At 40.1% G+C, this 24,483-nt stretch overlaps 2 protein-coding genes across 4 annotated transcripts; one reads left to right on the top strand and one right to left on the bottom strand.

Annotated features, from left to right (window-relative positions):
- The first annotated feature begins 2,727 nt into the window (after nucleotides 1-2,727).
- On the top strand, nucleotides 2,728-10,153 carry Zscan9 (zinc finger and SCAN domain containing 9). Of its 3 annotated transcripts, none has more exons than XM_047558113.1 (6): nucleotides 2,733-2,864; nucleotides 4,104-4,187; nucleotides 4,611-5,101; nucleotides 5,284-5,428; nucleotides 7,925-8,011; nucleotides 9,291-10,153. In XM_047558113.1, exons 3-6 carry the CDS (start codon nucleotides 4,682-4,684, stop codon nucleotides 9,905-9,907), a joined length of 1,269 nt encoding a protein of 422 aa, XP_047414069.1. In that variant the 5' UTR covers nucleotides 2,733-2,864; nucleotides 4,104-4,187; nucleotides 4,611-4,681; the 3' UTR covers nucleotides 9,908-10,153. The 3 variants fall into 3 exon arrangements, with proteins under 3 accessions (XP_047414067.1, XP_047414069.1, XP_047414068.1); XM_047558112.1 differs by having other exon boundaries at nucleotides 4,608-5,101; XM_047558111.1 differs by lacking the exon at nucleotides 4,104-4,187 and having other exon boundaries at nucleotides 2,728-2,864; nucleotides 4,608-5,101.
- Nucleotides 10,154-12,667: 2,514 nt separating this feature from the next.
- Nucleotides 12,668-20,176, bottom strand: Zkscan4 (zinc finger with KRAB and SCAN domains 4). Its single transcript, XM_047558108.1, has 5 exons — nucleotides 19,470-20,176; nucleotides 18,197-18,344; nucleotides 16,430-16,512; nucleotides 15,292-15,415; nucleotides 12,668-14,297 (listed from the first exon to the last, which is right to left on the bottom strand). The coding sequence occupies exons 1-5, from the start codon at nucleotides 19,887-19,889 to the stop codon at nucleotides 13,384-13,386; spliced, it is 1,689 nt and encodes a 562-aa protein (XP_047414064.1). The 5' UTR covers nucleotides 19,890-20,176; the 3' UTR covers nucleotides 12,668-13,383.
- Nucleotides 20,177-24,483: the final 4,307 nt, after the last annotated feature.

Here is a 24,483-nt window from a genome sequence, read left to right as displayed (position 1 = left end):
AGCCTACAGAGTGGGAGAAAATTTTTGCCACTCATACTTCAGATAGAGCACGAATTTCCAGAATATATAAAGAACTCAAAAAACTCTACACCAAGAATACAAATAACCCAATCAACAAATGGGCTAAGGAAATCAACAGACACTTCACAGAAGAAGATCTACAAGCAATCAACAAACATATGAAAAAATGTTCACCATCTTTAGTAATAAGAGAAATGCAAATCAAAACTACCCTAAGATTCCATCTCACCCCAATTAGAATGGCGATTATCAAGAATACAAGCAACAATAAGTGTTGGAGAGGATGTGGGGAAAAAGGTACACTCATACATTGCTGGTAGGGTTGTAAATTAGTGCAGCCACTCTGGAAAGCAGTGTGGAGATTCCTTAGAAAACTTGGAATGGAACCACCATTTGACCCAGCTATTCCACTCTGCAGCCTAGACCCAAAGGACTTAAAATCAGTATACTACAGAGATACAACCACATCAATGTTCATAGCTGCTCAATTCACCATAGTTAGATTGTGGAACCAACCTAGATGCCCCTCAATTGATGAATGGATAAAGAAACTGTGGTGTATATATATATATATATATATATATATATATATACAATGGAATATTACTCAGCCATAAAGAATAATAAAATTATGGCATTTGCAGGCAAATGGATGCAGTTGGAGAATATCGTGCTAAGTGAGATAAGTCAATCTCAAAAAACCAAAGGACGAATGATCTCACTGATAAGTGGATGATGACACATATAGGGGGTGGGAAGGGGGCAAGAATGGAGGAAGGAGGTACTCTATAGAGGGATAAGAGGGGTGGGAGGGGTGGGGGGGGAGAAAAAACAGAATGAATCAAAACTATTACCCTATGTAAATGTATGATTACACAAATGGTATGCCTCTACTTCATGTACAAACAGAGAAACGAGATGTATCCCATTTGTTTACAATGAAAATGAATTTTTTAAAAAGTTTCCATTAAAATAAAACAAAACTTATGCAATAACACCATTTTGTTTTGGCATAACAAAACTGATGGGTCACTAACAGTATATATGATTATGCTCTTTTGTGCCAATAATGCTTATTTAATTGGTTTTGGATTGATTTAGGTTTGGGTTTTTTGTTGTTGTTTTTTGGGTTTTGATTTTGTTTGTTTGGTACCAGGGATTGAACTCAGGGGCACTCAACCACTGAACCACATCCCCAGCCCTATTGTGTATTTATTTTGTATTTATTTAGAGACAGGGTCCTTGCTGTTACTGAGGCTGGCTTTGAACTTGTGATCCTCCTGCCTCAGCCTCCTGAGTTGCTGGGATTACAGGTATGTGCCACATTATTTCTTTAATAGCATCAAAAAAGAAAAAAAAAAAAAAAGGAAGGGAGAGGGGAGGAAGAGAGAAAGTGTGAGACAAACATCACTACCCTATGTACATGTATGATTACACAAATGGTGTGACTCTACTTCGTGTCCTACCAGAGAAACAATATTTGTACCCCATTTGTGTACAATGAATCAAAATAAATAAATAAAATTTTAAAGATAATCTTATTAGCTGGCTAACAAAAAATAAATAAATAAATAAATAAAAGTATGCATAGGCTCCTTGAGCCCTAGGAGGCACTTGCCTGTAATCCCAGCGATTAGGGAACCTAAGGCAGGAGGATAGCAAATTTGAGAAAAGCGACTAATTTAGCGAGATCCTGTCTCAAAAAATGAAAAAGGCTTGGACCCTATGCATGTGATTTATGGACTCTTATGCAGCCACCAAATTAAACCCACAAGACAAAAAAAGATATCTGAAGATACAGTTCTTGAATACCTGAAGTGAAAACGTTAAAATAATTGGGGAGATAATGCTAAAAGTAAATTAGCTTAATGACGTGTGTGTGTGTGTGAGAGAGAGAGAGAGAGCACACAAGAGAAATATCACAATATTTTTACATATAAATTCCAAGTTAACAGAAAAAGTAGCTACCTCAGCACAACTAAGGAGTTACAGAGAAGGGTTCACCTTTTACTTTACTAATTTTGGCGTTTCTGAGTTTTTTAAATTTTTTTAATTGTTTATATATATATTTTTAGTTATTGATGGACCTTTATTTCATTCATTTATATGCAGAGCTGAGAATCAAACCCAGTGCCTCACAGATGCTACTCAAGCACTCTACCATTGAGACACAATCCCAGCCCCTACATTCTGAGGTTTTTTTAAACAATAATAATGTATTAATTTTTTAAATCAGCATTTTCAATAGTCTATGGTCTGTGCTTCATCCTTTTCAATTTAAAACCTGTGTGCGGCACACACACACACACACACACACACACACACACACACACACAAATTCTGATTATGTGCTTCAGTGCTTAAAAAGAACCAGATGTCAGAGGGGAGTCGGGGATTGGGAAGGGGGATGGGAATGGAAAAGAGCAGAATGACTGGGACATAACATTCCTATGTTCATGTATGAAAACACCATCAATGGAACTCCACATCGTGTACAAGCACAAAAATGGGAAATTATACTCTCTATATATGTGTACACACATATATATATAATGTCAAAATACATTCTACTGTCATGTGTAACTAAAAATAGTAAATAAATATTAAAAACAAAACAAAACTGGGTGACAGGGAAGTAGGAGTCGATTCTAGGGTGAGGCGGGTGCAGGAGGTAGGACACCGAGATTCAAGAATCCTAGACCCGCCCGGAAGCGCCTGGGCTCCGTTGGTCGCCAGGACTGGCAGGTCAGCATCTCCCCCGCCGGTCCATTGTTCCTGCCGCGGTCCGGTCCCGGTCAAGCCAGAGGAGCAGCCCCGTACCGTCAGCTCTAGTTTCGGACCTGGTGAGTCGGCCTCTGGGACTGGGTTAGGGAGGGTGGAGCTGAGAAAGGGGAGCGGGGTTTGGAGGAGGCCGAGGGAACCAAGGTCTGTGCGGCGTCAGGCTGGTCGCCCGCGAGGGGGCTGTGGGGACGGGGAGGCTGAAGGGTTACCATGGTGAATAATGATCACAGCATGAGGACTCGGGAAAGGGAACGCCTGATCCACCGGGAAGAGGAAACTAAGGGATAAATTGGGGGGGGGGGGGGGGGGGAGACTGCAGCCTTTGTCAGGAGAGTCGATATACTCTCTGATCTTTTGGTTCTAAAAGCAGATTAAAAGGCATTGAATGTCCTGGTTTTCAAGAGCACTATGTGATCGTCCTCGATTCCCTTTCCCTTAGTTTGATTCTCAAACCTTATGGTGCATACAAATCACTGAGGAGTGGATTAAAGATACATATTCCGGGGCTCCCTAGTATTCCTTCCCACCTCCCAACCTGAATTCAGAATCCCTAAATGTTTGTCAGAGGGTCTGCCAAGCTGGAATCCAACTGCTTGGTGGTATTTCCTTACATTTTGGAGACACACAGCCCTCCTGGGTCTCAGGCACTGCCTGGACCAACAGAAAACTCACTTGAGCTTCTGTGAACTCCTAAGACTGTGCTCCAAGTATATGACCTTGGGTAACCTCCTGAACTTTACCTGCTTTACATATCTTTTTTTTTTTTTTTTTTTTTTTTTTTTTTTTTGGTATGGGGGTATTGAACCCAGAGGTCCTTAACTATTGAGCCACATCCCCAGCCCTTTTTAATATTTTATTCAGAAACAGGATCTCGCTGAGTTGCTTAGGGGCTTGCTATGTTGCTGAGGCTGACAGCCTCAGACTCCTGAGCTGCTGGGATTATGGGTCTGCACCACCTCTCCCAGCTACATTTCTTATCTGGTGAAATGATTATAACAAAACCTCAGAGGATAATTGTGAGTATTAAATAAGGTCTTGTGTCTGAAAGCATATTGAAGATTCCTATGCATATTGACTGATACTTTTAGGAAGCAGCAGGGTAGTGTGGAAAGCTCACAGGACTTGGAACCTACCTAAGCTTTCCTTTCTGTAAACTTGGTGAGTATAATACCAATCTTTAAATGGTCGTTTTAAAGAATAATTTAAGAAAATTCAAGAGAAAGTTTCAATAAATGTTGATTTGCTCGTTTTGAGAACAGTATTTCTATTCATTTGTTTTCTGATTTGCTTTTTTTATACAGTGAGTTTAAACTTTTTATCCAGACATTCTGTGTGATCTGTGTGTTCCCTAATCCAGGAGATATTTCCTCCATGAACTCTGTTAGGTAAGGGGATTTTTTTTTCTTTTTTTCTCCAGTACTAGGAATATAAAACTGGGCCTCGCGTATGCTTGACAAGTGCCCTACCACTGAGCTATAGCCCCATCCCCCTCCAAGAGCTCTATATTATTACTACTTCTTTTTTATATACAGAAGCTAAAATTAAAAGAACATAAAAAATTGGCACAAGATCACACAATTAGTAAATGTTAGAACCAGAATCAAACCTAGGTCAGAGTACCTTGAAAGTCAATGCTCTTTGTTCATTATGACCTTTTATTTTTCCATTATTTCCATTCTTTGTTCACCAGGTCACTCACTTTACTTTTTCAGTAAAAAGCTTTAGGCTCTATGATGATTATATTATCAGTTTCTATCAAGATTTATTGCCATTTTTCTCTATAAACAATTATTTTTACTGCTTAGGAGGAAGCCTCCAAAGGTGTGTCTTGAAGCATAACTCCAGCTGGAGGGTATTTTAAAAGCTATTCAAGGTCAAGATGACTACAGATTCAAAGGAGGTTTTATCCCTGGATGTTCAAGCTCCTGAGATGTGGGAAGAAATTCTGACAATGAAAGTTGAAGCAGAAAGTCATTTCCACAGTCAGGAATCCAGACTGAAACATAGTAACCCACTGGCAAGGGAAATCTTCAGAAGACACTTTCGGCAGCTGTGCTACCAAGAGACCCCTGGACCACGGGAGGCTCTAACTCGACTTCAGGAACTTTGCTACCAGTGGTTGAGGCCACATGCAAGCACAAAGGAGCAGATTTTGGATCTGCTGGTGCTGGAGCAGTTCCTGTCCATCCTACCCAAGGAGCTCCAGGGCTGGGTGAGGGAACGTTGTCCAGAGACTGGTGAAGAGGCGGTGATTTTGTTGGAGGACCTGGAGAGAGAGCTCGATGAACCACAACATGAGGTAGGAAGAGAGATTTGTGAAGAAAGTGTCTTTGTGGGACACCAAGGACCCTTGTATCCACTGCTTTGTAGCTCCTTGATTTTGGTAATAAAATAAGATTTTCCTTCCTTCTTCCTTTTTTTCTGGGAAGTATTTCTTCAGTTAATTTCTTTAGAAATCAGATCTTGTCTCTCTGTCCCCAGATGGTAACTCACCAACACATACAAGTCCTCTCTAAAGAAATAGTGCCTGTAGCAGAGCAGATGTTACTGAGCCTTCAGTCCCAGCCTGCAGAGCCCCATCTCACATGTGACCCTGCTCAGGAGTCTCATGCTATTGGAAAGACAGGTGAGAGACAGGATTTATCTAATGCTGAACACATCTCACCTAGTCAAGCAAACCAATAAATCAGAGCTGGGGAACTGGGGGATCCAAAGACTCTTTACCAGATAGTAGCTCATCTTTGACCCACTGTATAAACAGTCTTCTCCCTGAGTAACTATCCTGAAGCTCTCTGGACTTCTAGCACATAGTTCATTAGGAAAACTTTCAGAATTCACTGTGGCGCATAACTGTAGACAATAGGTTTCAAGGTTTGACAGACATAGGTTCATCATGGCTTCATCCTATGGAAGCTGCTTCTACTGGGAAGGTTAGTTAACCACTTGGCCCCAGTTCACTTATCTACAAAATGGGGGTAATAATAGTATTTTCTTAGTTTATTCAGGCTTTCATAACAGAATGTCACAGATGGGTGACTTAAACAACAGAAGTTTATTTTTCAAAAAAAATGAAAAAAAAAAGAAATTTATTTTCTTACAATCTGAAGACTGGAGGTCCAAGATCAGTATGTATAAGGTTTGGGTTTTGGACATCTCTCTTCTGGGCTTATAGACAACCATCACACTAGGTCCTCATATAACCTTTCCTCTGCATGTATGCAAAGAGATCTGGTGTCCCTTCTCATGAAGACATTAGTCCTATGAGAATAGGACCCCATCCTATAACTTCATTTAATCTTACTCATCCCTTAATGGCTTTATCTCCAAATAGTCATATTGAGGGTTAAACCTAAACATATGAATTGTGAGAGAATACAAGGTAGACCCTAACAAGTGTGTACTTCAGAAAATTATAAACGTCAAATAAAGACAGTCTATGAAAATCACTTAGCATGCATTATGGTACATACATGGCAGCTATTCTTATAAGAACTTACCCACCAGTGGCACCTTTGCCACTTTGAGTTCATGCCTGACCATAAAAAGTTATGAAGTATGCTTAGTAGGTACAAGACTGTATGAGAAGATCCAGTAGAATTAGACTTTGTGATTTCTTTGTATAAAATCTTAGTGGTACTAGTGACCACTTGGGACTGAGTTGGCTGCCTTCCCATTCTAGCTCTCCCTGTAGGAACTGACTCCAGCTTTCCTCTAGTTGCCTACACATAACATAATAGCCTCTTACTGACTTTTTGATGACCTTCTGACAATCTACCACATGATTCTTGTTCTTTTCACTATTACATTATTCCCATCTAATATCAAAGCTACTTCCCTTGCCTGTCTGTCTCTAACCAATATTTCATCTACCCTAGCAATCATATAGATACTATAGATTTCTATTTTATTGAATACATCTCTTGGCTTAAATTAAAATGGACTTGTTGAGTAAATTCCATGTACACTGCAGACCTTCCATTAGCTCCCATAAACTTTTTTTTTTTGGTGGTGCTGGGGATTGAACCCAGGGCCTTGTGCATGTGAGGCAAGCACTCTACCAAATGAGCTATATCCCCAGTCCCATAACCTCTTTAAATTATAATTCCTTCTGGTTTCATTTTTCTCCTTTATGAGTATCTTTCCTGTCAGTTCTTTTGTTTCTTTCCTCTTCTTTTCCCTATTAACTTGGACTTTTAATTTTCTAGCCATCATTTCCTTTCTTCTACCTTCTGAACTGCTTCTAGAGAAATCTTACTAAGAACTCCCACCACCTACCAGGAAGCAAACTTCAGTAAATTCATCCACTTATCCATCCGTTTATTGAGGCATTCATCTACTGAACAACTATTAAAGTGTTGACTCTGGCTATATGAGTATCCAAACAACTTCTATAAATTAAAGAGTTCTCCCTATATGATATCAGTGCCAGTGTTGTCCTAATTCATTTCATTGAGTTTCTTTTTAGTTCATTCTGATTACAAAAAATCCAAATATAGAGGCTTATATAATGAAAAACATGGAAGTTCTCCAAATTCTTGCACCTAGGAGTAACTAGTCTTGACAATTTGCTGTGTATTTTCCACACTTTTTTCTATATATAATATGTCTAGCTATATATCTGTCTTATCTTCCCCATCATTAGTTCACCAGTTTTTTTTTTAAATACATTTTTTACCACCAGTTCTTTAAACAGGTGTGAATATAGCAGCTCAGAGCCTGAGGCAGGAGGATTGCAAGTTCAAAGTCAGCCTCAATTTAGCAAGGACCTAAGCAACTTAGCAAGACCCTGTCTGGAAACAAAAAATAAGAAGGGCCAGGGATGTGGCTCCATGGTTAAGCACCCCTGGATTCAATCCCTGGTACCAAAAATAAATAAATAAATAAATAAATAAAAATAAAGAGGCAAGATAATAACATCAAGGGGTTTTGTTTTGAGTCAATCTGCTAATATATATGGAAGTGCTTAGTAAGTCATGAAGGTTGTGTAAGTAGTAATTATTAAAATGTGGAAAGTGTCTTGGTTTTTATATCCTCCCTAGTTCCTTGAACATTTCAGATATAATTATGAAGTCTGAATGAAAGGGAAGTACTAATCCCACTTGGGTCCATCTGTTCTCTACAGACAAATTTCTGTTTTCCAAACCTGTTGCAATTCCCCAGCCAAAACGAGGAGAAGAACCATGGCCTAACAACAGAGGAGTCCTAAAAGGTACCTATTCAGTTGTGTGAAGGAAATACAGTTAGATGTGGAAGAAAGAACCAGATACTTTGGTCAAAAGAGGAGGTCAGAGGCTGTTTTCCTTGGGTTTCATCTGGGTTGCAAGTTGGAAGTCCAAGATCACACAGAAGCTACTTACCAGTATTTAGACAATTTGGTTTCTCACCATTTTTACCTTCCTTTAAGCAGAGAGGTCATGATTCGGTTGTCTGGACACTATCCAATATGGAACAGTCCTGTGGTGCAGCCTTTGCCTTATTTGCCAGCCTTGGGCCAGTTGATTGAGGTCATAACAATATAATTGGTTTCAATCCTTTCCCTTCCTTCATTTATTCATTCAATAAACATTTTTGAGGAACTACTATGTAATAAAATATATCTTGCTCTCATGGAGATTAGATTGTAGTAATGTAGAGACAATAATCAACATAAAAATAAGGTGATCTAGTATGTTAGAAGGTGACAAGTGCTGTGGAATAAAGCAAAAATAGAACAAGTAAGGAAGATTACTTCCAGTGGAACTGGGCACAATGGCATGTACCTGTAGGTCCAACTACCACTAAAGTAGGAAGGTTACTTTAGTTCAGGAGTTTGAGACCAGGTTGGGCAACATAGCAAAATACCCATCTCAAATTTAAAAAAAAAAAAAAAAGGCAATGGCAATGGATGAGGCAAATGGATTGTAGTATTAATTAGAAGAATTAAGTTAGACCTCAATGAAAAAGTGAGAGTGGAACGAACACTTGAAGGAAGTGAGAGAATAAGCCTTGCTCTTATCTGAGGTGAGACCATTCCAGAAAGGGAGAAGTGCTAGAGCAGAGGCCTTGTGGGAATACAACTTGGATGGTTGTGGATTTGAAGGTCATGAAGTACTACCTGAAGGACCTAGAATGATAAAGCTTGATATTTGTTCCATAAATGAATGAATGAATACATGAAGTAACTTTCCTTGGAAGGTACCTCAAAAGAAGTAGAGAGTTCTAAGAGTAAACTCCAGAGAAGCCACCCTGATCTTTACCCTCCCTCCCATGTACATGAAGAAGCATAAACATTTTCCCCAGGTCAAGTCCACATGGGGACAGCCTGAGTCACATTTTACTCAGTCCCTCACTAGGGCAAACTTTCCTCATTACATATGAAAAGATATGAACACACAACCCCTTCAGCTTCTAAACTCCTCTTTGTTGTATTATCTGTGGACATAGTGATCCTATCATAGATGCTGAGAACAAGTAACATTTATCTAGACTTTTTTTTTTTTTTTTAACAGATGAAATGACCAAGATTAAGGACAGAGAGTTGGTGCTAGGGAAAGACTGTCCTATGGTAGTGGAATCACATGGGAAAATGTTTCATGGTCAGACCAGGGAGGTATCACATGAGGAACCTCAACATGAAGAAGCTGGTGAACCTAAGGATGGGATAGAGAGGCGGTGGGGAAATACCTTAGGAGATGGGCAACACAAATGTGATGCATGTGGGAAGAGCTTTGCTCAGAGTTCAGGTCTCATTCGACATCAAAGAATTCACACTGGTGAAAGACCCTATGAATGTAATGAGTGTGGGAAGACCTTCAGTCGAAGTTCTGGACTTTTTAATCACCGAGGAATTCATAATATACAGAAGCGGTACCACTGCAAAGAATGTGGGAAGGCTTTCAGCCAGAGTGCCGGTCTTATCCAGCATCAGAGAATCCACAAGGGCGAAAAGCCCTATCAGTGCAGCCAATGCAGTAAGAGTTACAGTCGGCGTTCATTTCTTATTGAGCATCAGAGAAGCCACACAGGGGAGCGACCTCACCATTGCTTAAAATGTGGGAAAAGCTTTAACCGCCATTGTAACCTTATTCGCCATCAGAAGATCCATACAGAGGTTGATCTGGTATAGCCCTGCTTTCCCAAGTTTTCCAGGTCACTGGCCAAGTTTTGTGAGGAAGATAAAACTAGAAAATGCCTCTTTCTTCCTGTCTCCACTAAATATGTTTGGAACAAATACTAACCAATGTCCCAGGCACTTCCTAAGAAGAAAATTTGGGTTTTTTGAAGTTACTGCTTTTCATTCTGTTCATTTGCACCTTTCCTGTTCTTTCTACCCCATCTCTTTTTTTAAATTCTCTTGAAGATGGCTGTTAAACCCTCCTAGTAATGTAATAAATGGCATTGCTTATGTCAGCACACATAAAACATCTGGTATTTGTGTTTAATTCCTAAAAGTAACAGTTATGTTGATTTTTTTTTTTTTTATAAATGGGTCTTTGGTGTTCCTTGAGACCTATGCCTACATTTTAAGCGCATTTCCACCATACTACTTCCTTCTGATCTGACTTAGGATAGTGACCATCATTGGCTGGGTGCTTTAATGTTTGCAGAGTGCATCCCTTTACTTAACCACAGTTGTTCCTTACAACAAACACACAGGGAAATAAGTTTTTTTCATTTTCCCATTTTACAGATGAGGTATCTCAAATTCAGAAAGTCCCAAGCATTAGAGCTAAACCTGAAGCCTGAACTTTTTAGTAATCTCTTCATTTTGGAATAATTTACTTATAAAAAAAAGTTGCAAAGATTAGAGTTTTCCTATATACCCTTTACTAAGTTCTAATATGTGCATTTAATATCTTGTCTTTTTTATAAATCTAGGATTTTAACCACAAATTCCAATCTCCTTAAAATTCTGACCTCCTTATTTAAGCTTAGTCACCTGAAACTCCCTTAGTGCCTTTCTATCACAACTTCAGTGTTACAAAAAATCACTTGTCTTCTGATTACAAGGCCACAAAGACTTCTGAGTAGAAGGCCCCCTCAAGGAATTGAACACTGTCTTGATAAGATGCTACACAAGCTTGTGCTGGAAATCTCCTAATTCTCTCTTCTGTTTGCTTGTTTTGAGTCTATAGAAAAACAATTCCTCCATGTATAGAGCTTTAAAAAAAACAATTAGAGTTCCATAGGCTTTTGAGTTCTCTCTTCCAAATCTCTCAAAGAAAGCTCTTTTCCAATGCAATTTACTCATGGGGAGGAAAAATGTTAAATTTATACCTTTTCCTCACTTCCTCTGCATACTTTGGGAATAAACTTAAAATACAAATGTTGATTCAGTTTGAGAGTATTAAGCAGATCTGGTGACTGAGTGTTCTCTTGTTGTGTGGGATTTTTGTTTTGTTTTGTTTTGTTTTGTTCATTGGTTGGTTGATTGGCTGGTTGGTGTGGTTTGGTTTTTTGTTCATATTTTTGTTTGTTTTCAGTTTGGAGTATTGGGGATCGAACCCAGGGGCACTCTACCACACCCTTGCAACTACATCCCCAGTCCTTTGTTTTATTTTTTGAGACATGGTTTCAGTAAATTGCCAAAGGCCAGCCTCCAACTTGCAATCCTCCTGCCTCAGCCTCCCAGGTTGCTAGGATTATAGGTGTGCACCACCACATCCAGCCTGAGAGCCCCTTTAGTCCAAACCTCTACCTCTTTTTTTGTTTCTTCGTAAGTGGCATAGGAAGTTGGTTTTCCATCACATGGAAAATAAATAACCTGAAACATAGCATACCAGCTTCACAAAATACCAGCTTGAACTAAGACATCCATTTTCCTCTTTCTACAATTCCTTTGGGTGTCAAGTGCATAGAATTAGATTAATTATAATCCTTGATATCATGTGAAACAGACTCATATCACTGGTATATATAAATGGCATGCTTTTGATTATTACTTTGGTAATTTAGTTATTTTTAATAATTAAATTAGCATTCACTCACTTGCCATACCAAACAAAAGGTTTAGACCTTAAAAACTGCCTATACAACTAGGGTGTGGCTTAGTGGTACAGTGTTTGCCTGGTATGCACAAGGGACTGGGTTCAATCCCTAGCACCACAAAAACAAACAAAAATAACTTTTTCAAATTGCATTCTACTGTCATGTATAACTAAACAAATTTAAAAACTGCATTTGTATTTAAAAAAAAGTATATATCCAACTATGTTACCTCTTATCTTAGCTACCTGACCTCTTCCAATTAAAGAAACATCAACCACCTTGAATCCCAATTTTTTTCATTTCTTGCTTTCTTTTTTTATGTATATAGTTCTATTGCATATATACATATATATAAGAAGTGTCATTCTTATTTTTCTTATTTATTATTATTTTGCAGTGCTAGAAATTGAATCCCAAGGTCTCAAGCATGGGTAAGTGCCCTACCACTGAGCTACATTCCAACAGGTGATTTGGATGGAAAATAAGGGATATCACAAAAGTCTCATTTCTTATGTTTAACTCAGAACTGAGTCTTGACTTCACATGTTAATACTTTGGATATTGTAGAGTCCTTTACTTCAGAAGCTCAAGATTTTCAATGTGCTTCTCCCTGCACTTGGGTTTCTGTACATAAAACCTGCCACTAATCCAATTTTCCTATTCCCAACCCACAGGGAAGTTTTGAAGTCATGAATAATAATTATAAATATTTGATGTGATTGCTCTGACCTGGAGGAAGTTTAAGCTTAGCTGGCAAAAGCCTTTATGCAGTTGACTGTAAATAGGGGGAGAAGGATATAGATGGTATCATAGAATTGGTTAGGCCCAAAATATGTAAAAGGTGAGAAAGAAGATGTTGAACATTACAGAATTTACATCAAAATTCATAATTATTTTACCTGATTTAATAAATTAATTTTTATTTACCTGAATAAAAGAGTAGCAAACTTGATGTGCAATAATACAGTTCTATGGATGAAGAAGTCTCCCAATATCTTAATAATTAAGTTGTTTAAGGCATTCTTAACATCAGTACTATCCTCATGAAGAAATATGGATTCCCCCACCCCAATTCTGGCAAAACTATATACTTGGCACAAATATATAGTACTGACCCAGAATCGAGAATCTCAGAGAATCAGACACAAACACAAATGGCATTAGTTACAAATCTCTCAGAAATCTAGACACAGATTTTCAGAACTATGCAGATCATTTCACAGGTATATCTAGTAAATGTTTACTAGCACCTTATGCAAGGCACAATGAGGGGTAAAAGACCTCATGAACCTGACCTACTCATGAAGGATTCATTATTGGAAAATGAATGGTAAGAGCAGCAGCCCCCCAAATCAAGAGTCATCCATCCAGGAGAAAAAAAAAAATGCTGGCTGATGGCAATTCACTATTCTGGAAGGCCATTTAAGTCCAATAGGTGAGGACAAAACACTTTAAGTCTACCTTTTTCAGACAACATTCCTCAAAATGTTTGGTTCCAACCACTTTTTAGAATGCAGAAGATAATTCTTCCCAGCCAGATTGTTTTCTAACATGAGATGATGAACTGGTAAATAAAGCCCCAGCCTGCAACTTCTATAGTGCTCTAGGCTGGCTTCAGTTCAATGACAAACAAGCCCCAACTTTGGCATGTACAGTGCCAGTCATTGAGACAGAATGTTTTTTCCCTACATGGCTTCTCTGATGTTGAACAAGGTATGAAGTTCGGGTGAAGCCTTTTCCACATGCATCACATTGATAGGGTTTCTCACCAGTATGGATTTTTTGATGTTCAATAAGGCTTCTATTCTGAGTAAAACTTCTTTCACACTCATTACATTTATAAGACACGGGAGTTCCAACATTTTCCCACTGGCTTTCCATCCTACCACAACCTTCCCAGGCCTCTCCATGTTCAGGCTCCTGAACATTTTTATCACCATGGATCCTCTGATGTCTTAGGAGATGTGAATTACGCCTAAAGGCTTTGCCACACATGTTGCACTGGTATGGCTTCTCCCCGGTGTGAATTTTGTGATGTTCAAGGAGGCTGCAGCTCTGGCTGAAGGTTTTCCCACAGTCATCACACTCATAGGGCTTCTCCCCAGTGTGGGTTCTCTGGTGTTTGATAAGGTTTGAACTGTGACTGAAGACCTTGCCACATTCTTCACACTCATATGGCTTCTCACCAGTGTGAACTCTCTGATGAATGACAAGGGCAGAGCTCCCAATGAAGGTCTTCCCACAGTCTTCGCACTCATAGGGTTTCTCTCCAGTATGGATTCTCCTGTGCTTGATCAGGCCTGAACTCTGAGCAAAATTCTTTCCACATTCATGGCAAATGTGTCGCCTACTCCCTGTAGCATTTTTCTGCTTTCTCTGCAATCTGCCCTCATTCTGTTCATTAGCTTCTGCACCTGCAGGCATCTGAGCAATGTCTTCACCAAGGTCGTATGATTTCTGACCAGCCTCTTCTTCTAGATGTTCTTCAGCTGGAGGCAAATTCTGAACCTTAGCCTGTATTTCACCACCTGAAACAAGAAACCAACAACTATTAATTATGTTCTGTATGGAAGTAAAGCTCTGTGATGAAAAGCAATGAGGTAAGAATTACAGAGTTATGTGCATGCCAAGAATGAGAATGTAAGTTAAAAAATAAGGGTGAGAGAATAAAGACGGACTACAGGAGTGCTGGGGAGGAAAGAGAACTGAGAATGGAAATGGGGCCATTGAAAGAAGGGGACAACTGGAAATGAAAGAAGAGGAAGAAAAGTATCAAAAACCAAGGACTATACTGGGGATTTATGGAGTGGAGGCTCTAAATTCTAACAATAGTAAGGTAAAGTCATATACCCAGGATTAGATACTGATAGGGCTAAGCAGAAGGCAACAGTAAACAGACCAAGTAAAATGATTTCTGAAACATCCTGTAACAAACAGCAAAAGTAGGAACTTAGAAATTGATCACTGATCAATGATACAAGTTGTCATTTCTGCTCTTACTCCAGGCAGAAGTAGGGTCCCCAAACAGATTAGGTATTGGTGCTAGGAGTTCTGAGTTGGAGCACCCACTGTGTCATCAGTGAGCTGTGTGACCTGCGACAAGTCAGGTAACCCTCTGTGTATCTGTACCCTCACCTCTAAGGTCAGAGTCTATAATCAATGTCTAAGGTCACTTTTAACTCTCACATTCTTTGACTCCATGGCCTATTTCCTAAAGAGGCCCTTTAGCATTCCTGTCAGGGCTATTTCTAGCTCTGTCAGGGCTAGAAATTCAAAGGAAATCAACATATATTATGCACCTACTTGAGCCAGAACTGTACCTAAGGTTGTATGTACTTCCTCTCATTTAAAAAGAAAGCAAGGATCAGAAGGTTTAAGGAGTAGTTACATATCTGGTCATCAACAGGGGTTCAGAAATGGTGGTTCTGAAGCCAAACATGTTCCAAACACATTCTCACAATCTAATAGGTTCTAATACACAAAAGGAAAATAAAAAGATATCTTAGTGCCTATCAGTCTTACCCAGGGAGACCAGGTTTCCACAGTTTTCCTGCCTTTCAACTCTGTAGAGGTTCATCTGAGATAAAGCCAGCTGTGTCCAACCAGCAGGGAGGGTCAGGGCCACATCTTCCATTTTCAGCATCCCCTAAAACAATAAGTAATCTCACTTAGTACTTCTTGCCCATAATCACTCCCAAAGCAGGATACACGCAAAGAATGGACTTAACTCTTTAAAGGAGCTCTTTAAAAGGGGCCTATTTAAACCTATTTCAATAAAATCTTTATTAAAAAATAACTGTCAAAGGCAAGAAATATTAATTTGGTATAAGTACTTTCATATAATATCCAGAAAGTAAAAAGGCTTAGAAAACAAGGGGCAATGAAGCAAAAGGAGTAGAACTGCATTCAAACTCCCCAAAAGGTTTGTGGTATGCTTTGGGTAAAGGTACAGGTGAGGGCTCATTTACATTAATGGTTTTTAAAATACAATAAAATCTAGATCTGAAGTGAGAAAAAAATAAGGAAACTATTCAAACACTGAGAACTTCAAGCAGGACATTAAAGCCTGAGTAAGAAACGAAAATCCAGGTTTAGTAAATCTTGCTGGGAGTGGTTTTGCACGCTGTAATCTCAGCTTCTCAAGGGAAGCTGAGGCAGGAGGATCACAAGTTCAGAGCCAGCCTCAGCAACTTCATGAGACCCTGTCTCAAAATACAAAATAAAAAGGTTTGGGGACATAGGTGTAGTAGAGTACCCTGGGTTCAATCCTCAGTATCACATTAAAAATAAATTAAATAACTAAACAAGGTTGGGGATGTAGTTCAGTGGTGGAACACTTGCCTAGTATGTGCAAGGCCCTGGATTTAATCCCCCCCACTAGAAAAACACCCTACAAAACAAACCACCATCACAATAAAATATTTTGTTGTTGAAGAAAAAAATCCCATTGATGAAGGGGGTAACCAAAGAAAAGGGACAGGAAAACAGGAAAAGTCTCTTAAGTGGGCACCAAATAGTAAGCAATGATGAGATGAGAAAACTCAAATTCCATGTGGATTTAGAATGGCATCGGGTCAAACTGGGGAAAGAGGAACCTAACAGGAAGCCCACCAGTAGTGAAGTGTGTGGGGTATTGGGAAGGGGGGTGCTTTTAGCTCACCTGAGACTGTGGAGTGGATCTGGCAGCTACTGGGGTGTCTTCTCTGAAGATGGTTCCCTGGGCAAGTGCAGGAACCTGAAGAACTAAGAAGGAAAGAAGTTCTGGATAAGACATACCCTGGCATTTAGCCTTCTTGCCTTATGGAATCTAAGATCAAACACTGGGTTAGGAAATTCTTGCTGAGAAGTTTATACAGTGTGTTCCTTTCCAAAGCGCAAAGGTCAAAGGAGTTCTGGTATCCTTCTGCAGATACACAAAAACAGAATCCTTGGTAGGAATAGTGAAGTGAACACAGTATAAAACCAAAACGAAGCTTTTTGTTAACCTTACAGTCTTGAATTCTGAATGGAAGAGAAAAGGGTTTTTGTTTGTTTTTTGTTTTGGTTAAAAAGTCTTTAATGTGGTTATTACAATACTTTCCTTTTAGATTTCTCTTAGTTTCTGAAAAAATAAGAGGCGCCACATAAGGCTGATCCCATAAAGAAGAGAGAGAAGTAGAGGAGAACCTCACTCTCCCTATAAGAAATGAACTTGCAAGGGGCAAAAAAGGAGTTGGTTTAGGTCAAGACTTCTGCTGGGAAATAAAGACTGTATGTTAAATGACAAGTCTTGTATTGTACATTCTGGGAACCTGCCTGAATGTTCACAGCAGATAAGGAACACCTTAGAACACAAAGTAGCTGTTTAATAAATGATTTTCATCCTGTTTTCATTATAAAACATATAGTTTAGAAGATTTATTATTCTCTTTAATTTGCTACAGTTCTACCATTTCTGGAATATTCTGGTTGGCTTTACAAATTCTACCTTATTTTCATCATAGTGCTCATGAATATCTTAAATTGTACTATTGATTTATTTGTTATCTTCCCCACTAGAATGTGAGCTCCACCAGAGCAAGAATTGGGTCTTCCCAGTGCTAACAACACTGACTACTATAGAGAGGTCTCCATAAATATGTTAAAAGAATGGAGATCACTAAATTATTTTTTTAAAAAATTCTTTCTTGGTGCCAATTTTAATGAAGTCTTAATATTTCCAGGTTTGGTTAGGAAAACTTTCTACTATTGTTTAAAATTCCTGCTTTAGTTTCATTCTTAGAGTTGATCAGTGATTGGCATATAAAGTAACCATCAACAGTCAGGTATGAGCACACACCTATAGTTCTAGTAACTCAGGACAATGAAGCAGGAAGATCACAAGTTCGAGGCCAGCCTTCACAATTCAACAAGACCTTCAGCAACTGAGTGAGACCCTGTGTCAAAAAATAAAAAGGGCTGGGCACAGTGGTGCAGGCCTGTAATCCCAGAGGCTCGGGAGGCTGAGGCAGAAAGACCACAAGTTCAAAGCCAGCCTCAGCAAAAGTGAGATGCTACCCATTCAGTGAGACTCTGTCTCTAAATAAAATACAAAATAAGGCTGGGGATGTGGCTCAGTGGTTGAGTGCCCCTGAATTCAATCCCTGGTACCCAAAATAAATAAAAGAAAAAAGAAAAAGGACTAGGGATATAGCTTAGTGGTAAAGCACCCCTGGGTTCAATCCTCAATACCAAAAAAAAAAAAAAAAAAAAGATAACTGTCAGTGGGTAAAAGGAACTGAATGAAGTCTTTAGAATTCATACAGCCCAAGGCCAGGAATGTAGCTCTATAGCTTAGTGTTCATCAAGCATACACCTGGCATGCACAAGGCCCTGGGTTTAATCCCCGCACTTCAAAGAAGAAAAAAAAAAAAAAAGATTCATACCCAGTCCAGAAAATAATACTCACCTCTGTCATGTAAGGGCTGGGATGCCAGAGATTCACGCTTGAGCAGAGTCTTCATTGGCTGAAATTGGCTATTTTGTGACCCCTGAACTGCTGTCAACAGTGCCACCTTGCAACAGAGCAGTTCTTGCCCCTGGTGACCACCTGGGACCTGAAAGTCATTAATTTATTCATCAAACATTTCTAGCATACCTTCTACATGTGATTTCTACTTTCTAGGCACTGTTTCTAAGAGCTTTATGAATATTAACCCACTTAATAAAGACAACCCTAAAAGCTGGAATTTTGCAACTAGGAAATTGAGGTCCAGTTTAAGTAGCTTGCCCAAGTCACCCAGCTTATAAATAGCAATGCTAATATAAGAGCTCAGGGAGAACAAATCCAGAGCCCATAATTTTAACCATTACTCTGTGCTCCCCCATTATATGCAATTTTGTTTTCATGAAACTCTTTGGAATCTGGTGCTAAATTCTCAAAGAATACTAATATTTTTTCTTACCTGAAAAAATATGGATAATAATATCTAGTTTATGAGGCTTAGGAGACTAGTAAATAAGATCATAGTATGCAAAATCACTCAACACAGAGTTTGACACATGGTATGTTCTTGTTAAATGTAGATTTTCTTCCAGACATTTATACTTCAATTAGTTTTCAAGTTTCTTTCTCATGTGCACTCAGAATTTCCTACATTCTTTATAAAGAATGTAAGAGACTCCAGATGATTTTTCATTTTTACAGAGCTCAGTGGAATACATCCAAGTAAAGGACCTGAGTCTCCTGATAACTGAAGGCTCTGAGGTAACTTGCACAAGGACACTGGAAAAGATAAAGAGGAAACATCATAAAACAGACCAGAAGATGGAGGTAAAAGTTCACCCATTTTCTAACAGAAGCTCAAACCCTGTGAACTTGTATAGGAAAAAAACTGGTCTTATTTTTACTAGTCTCTAAGAAAATTTTGATATTTAAACAAACCAATGTGACATAAGCAGTTCCAGGACTTCGTCATCAAAATAGGTCTTATTTAGCACATTAATTTTAAAAAGCACATGTATAGCTTTACCACACATCTAATCGTTTGCTGTGTTTCGATTTGATTGAGTTCTTTTGTAATCCTTTATATTTTCCTTTATGTCTTTAAATATTCTAAGGGGTCCAGTATATTGATAAAGCAGTTCACAGTACAAAAAATGATCTTCAAGCAATGCCCCTCACTCTGATGTTCAGGAAGGCACAGACAACAGCTCTCAGATACTAAACCTGTTCTTTCTACCTGCGGTGTGGGCTCATCCAGCTGCTTTTCCAAATACTCCAACAGCACCACCACCTCCTCCCCGCTCTCTGGATGCTGCTCCTGCACCCAGTTTTGCAGGTCCCCGGGCAGGATGGTCAGGAACTGCTCCAGCACCAGCAGCTCCAGGATCTGCTCCTTGCTATGCATCTCGGGCCTCAGCCACTGTCGGCAGAGGTCCCGGAGCCGGCTAAGCGCCTCTCTAGGGCCTGCAACCTCCCGGTAACGGAAAGCACGAAAGCGCTGGCGCGAGCATTCCTTGCCCCGGGCGGGGCTACCGGGTGCTCTCTCCTCAGTAGCCGAAGCGAATTCCTCATTCTCCACCTTCACAGTCAGAATCCCCATCTGGTCTTCTGCAGAGTGGGCATCCAGGGCAGCTTTTTCTCTCTCTTCTCTAGCCATTCTGAGCGGAGGCAGTACTCGAATCACACTCTAGCACCAGTTGTATATTCTTAAGAGAATTCTTATAATATGGGAACTATTTGCCAGTAAAACTGGAAGTGGTTCCTCCTCTCATACCAGGGGCCCAGGACACCCGAGGCGCAACTGCACAGATCTCTCCTACAGTCGGTGCCTTTGCAGCATCCTCCTCTACACCTCACTCTAATCCCACAATAAATATCCTCAAAGGATGTCCTTGGAGTAAAAGTGAACACTGTGGAGACACAGGAGAGAAGTTGAGGCTGGGGCACAGGAAACCTAGTTGAGAATCAAAGTCACTTCCTGGGCTCTCTAGGAAGTTCCTCTCGGTGGTTGTCTCCGAATTAACCCATTAGAGATCCTGTCTACTCTCACTCAAGGGAGGTTTGTTAAGGAAAGAAGGACATACCCCGAATCGGAAGAAATTAGACCGAATCTTTAAATTCTGGAAGGTTGCTGCTGGGGTCCTCAGTTCTTTCTGATGTAAAACTTGCCTAAGAACCTAGCATAAAGTGGACATTAAAATTCAGCTAGAAAGCATTGTTCCCTAGAATCTTCAGCACTCTGCTAGGAGTTTTTGTTTCTCTTAGAAACATCAGAGAGGCAGAACACATCATCAGGCACTTATCTCCAGAAAGTAATGGCTGCCTCTGGTCCTTGCTCCCCCAGCACCTCCCTTAATCTGCCGCTTTTCTCCCCTTCAAGGCAAAAACAGTAACTTGAGGGAAAGCCCTCCCACCCTGACCTCATCCACTCACAAATCCTTAACTCATTCTGGGCAGTGAACTGCCAATGTAGCCACTGGGATAACTCCAGCAAAAGTAACCAGAAACTCTCTCCCCCAGCTCCGGGTTTCCACTTTCAGTTTTCCCTGGCCTATTCTCAGGCAACCAGGCTTATGCTGCTCTCCACTTCCAGAAACTCTCCAGTCCCTTGCTTCAGGTACCTCCTTTCCACCTGCTTTCTTCCTTCCTGATTCTTTCCAGACCCTTTCATGGTCTAGCACAGTGAGGAGATAAACAGACTCTCAAAGCAAGCCAACTGAGTAATCCTGACTTTACCACTTACCAGCTAGGTACTACTGGTAACTTATTTAACTTCCCTGTATCTATGTGAGGCAGCTTTTTGTTGCTTTGGCAAATATGCCAGAAAAACAACTTAAAAGAGGATTGATTTTTTGGTTCATGATTTCAGAGGTTTCAGTTCATGGTTGGCTGGCTCCAAGGCAAAAACACCTTGGAAGAAGAGTGTGGCAGAGGAAAGTTGCTCAGCCTGTGGTAGCCAGGAAGCAAAGAAAGAGAAGATCCAGGGACAATACATAGTCTCCAACGGCATGTACCCAGTGACCTACTTTCTCCAACCATGCCCCACTTGCCTATAATTTCCATCCTACATCACCCCCAGTGATAGGGAACAGAGAAAACTGAGTGGTAGGAACACAAGGTTAAGGGAATAAATCCATAAACTGGTGCACACATAAATCCAGTGTGCTGACCCACACATGCTCTTTTTCTAAAAAGAAATTTACCTAAAAGCTCTGCCTTCAACAGGATGTTACATTCCTCAGCAAACTACCTGTTATCTTCATGAGAAATGCAGACTGCAAAATGCTGATGAGAACATAAGTTACCCTGGGGGGGGGGGACTTTTGTGACCCTAACACAGACCAGATCCCAGAACTCAGGGAGACAAGGATAATTCCCCCTTACCATAAAATCTGTAAAAACATGTTCCAATTAGGACTGGTCAGCATAGGCCAAAGTGACCTACAGTGGTCATGCCTGTGGGGACTTAAAAGTCTGATGACATCCTGCTGTCAGTCAAAAGTCAAGAGGTAGACCTGGATGAGACATCTGGGAACTTACCTGGAACCTCTCTAATAAAACTGGAGGGCAGGAGAGGCACATTGTTCCTCTCCTCTCTGAAAGAATCCTCTCTCTCCCTTGAAAGTGTCCCCTTTTCCCCTTTCCCATTCTTTCTAATAAATTCATACCTGTTACTCTGAGCAACATGTCTGAAATCTTTCTGACTTGATCGCAAGATTTAGGGTTTTAAGGGAAGCCTTCATGCTGCCTCAGTTTCCCAGAAGGTCCCATCCTATAGTAGTCCATTAAATTATTCACCAATCAAATGGATTCATCCACTTATGAAGTTAGAGCCCTCCCACTTCACCATTTCCCAAAAGCTCCACCTCTAAATATTGCTGCACTGGGGACAAAGACTTCAACATATAAGACTTTGGGGTACATTCCAGAACCAAATCATAGCACTATGCCTGGCTTTTCTGATCTATAAATGAGGATAGCAATAGTAGATGGGGATGTTGTGGATCCTACATATAAGCTAATACTGTGAACATTATTGTGTAAAGTACATAGACCAATGTAATAAGTTAGGCCAACCCTGACAGGAGGAAACCCTGGAGATTCTGAATCAACTAGGACTGACAGGGGACAGAAAGATGTGAGTAGTGAAATATGAGGTTAAGATGTTATAAACTGTCTCAAATTGACACAAAGCAGAATATTGCTTTTGTTGTTTCTGCATGCAAAGTTCACTAAACATATGTGTAAAAGCAATCTGAAGTAATCTGGTAAGAAATTGAACTCCAGTTTGTCCTCAGAATTCTTTAATTTGCTTTTTAGGAATTTTTTAGTAAGTACAGATTGGGACAAACTGATATAAAGTGCCTCCTGATGTGATACAGTAAGGAATAGTTAATGTCACTTATGTTATGTGCAAACAGGATTGCCCTAAATCTCAGCATGAAGAAAAATCAGATAAATTCAACTTACAGGACATTTTACAAAACAATCACCCTGCACTCTTCAAAACTGTGTGTGTGTGTGTGTGTAAACACATATATAATTTTTCTAACCTAAGTATGTAAAGTGGAAGGCTGGGTGTGATGGCACACAGCTGTAAACCCAGTGTCTCAGGAGGCTGAGGCAGGAGGATCATGAGTTCAAAGTCAGCCTCAATATCTTGGTGAGGCCTTAAGCCTCTCAGCAAGACCCTGTCTTTAAATAAAATATAAAAAAGGGCCGAGGATGTGGTTCAGTGGTTAAGCCCCCCTGGGTTCAATCCTTGGTGACCTGCCCCCCAAAAGTGGAGGGGGCTATCTTAGTCCCTTTGAGCTGCTATAACAAAATACCAATATGGCTTATAAACTTTTCTCACAGTTCTGGAGGCTGAGAAGGTACGGGCAGTTTTATGTCCAGGGGGGGCTTGCTTTCTGGTTCATAGATGGCACCATCTAGCTAGGTCCCCACCTAGTGGAAAGGGCAAAGTCCTCTGAGACCTCTTTCATAAGCACACTAATCCCATTCATAAGGGCTTGGTTCTCATGACCTAATCAAATCCTAAAGGACCCATCTCCTAACACTATCACATTGGTGATTAGGTTTCAACATATAAAGTTTGGCTGGAGGTCTGCAGATGGACATAGACACAAACATGCAAATCAGAGTAGTGGCAGAGGAAGAGAAACTCTTATAAATTAAAGAGACTAAGATGTGACAACTAAATGTAGTACATGATCCAACTTGAATGGAGTCTTGATTTTAAAAAACAAAAATACTCCCATTTGAAGGATATTATTAAAACATCTGAAAAATTCTACATATTAGATAACACTAACATTTAAAACAATATTAAAGTTCTTTAGAGTAAGGATGTATTGTGGAATCTCTCTGAAGAGAGATCCCATTGATTTGTTACTATTCCCTTCAAATACTGCATGGCTTAACTTCAGTTACCTCCAGTAACATTTACAGATCATGGACCTATCAAGTCTCCAAAACAAATTTTTCTTTATTTACAGAGAATCTATACTTACCCTATCCATTGTGATATTTTCAGTGTAATGTGAAGATCATTCATTTATATTACTCCCAGCTTGCCAGTTCCTATGTTAGCAAGGTATGACGGTAATCCACATCCCTTTCAATTACATTACTGAAATTCCTCTTAGATCAAATGATATAATTTAGTCCTATTCAATTTAATTTCCTCACTTTATTGTTTACAGTCTTAGTATCATGAAAGCATCATTCCTAAATTGTGACTTGGCTCATCTTTCACTTTCAAAGTCTATGAGCAAACTGAACAGGTCAACTTAACTAGACAGAACCGGATGAGAGTAATGCCTATGTACATTTTTAAGATTAGGGAGAAATGATTTTGTGTGAAACGTCCGCCATTTCAGAGTTTGGTCTAAAGTGTGTTGAGAAAGTGGTTCCGAACTAAGTTTCTTAAGGAATGTCCCTAGATGAGGAGAGTAAACGGGGAAATTAGAGAAGGCGGTGATTGAACAAGCGAGGAACTCATTCCCGGTAAATCCTGAAAACAGGCCCGCCCTTGTCACCTCACCACCGACTCCCAAAAGGAAGGCCCCACGCGGCCCCGGCTGCGCGGGCGCCTCGCGGCCGAGCGCGGGCTCGCTGTTCGCCCGGCCACCCGACCCAAGCGGAAGCCGAGCGCGGGGGCCGTTCCTGTGCCCCTGCGTGGGCGGGAAGCGTCGCCGGCCTCGGTGTCTGCAGTAACTGCCCTGCGTTGGCCATTTGGAGGGCTGCTC

Source organism: Sciurus carolinensis, chromosome 7 (genome assembly GCF_902686445.1).
Source record: "Sciurus carolinensis chromosome 7, mSciCar1.2, whole genome shotgun sequence".
NCBI lineage: Eukaryota > Metazoa > Chordata > Mammalia > Rodentia > Sciuridae > Sciurus > Sciurus carolinensis.
Note: the sequence above shows the minus strand (reverse complement) of the source record. Positions and strands in the feature narration are given on the sequence as shown.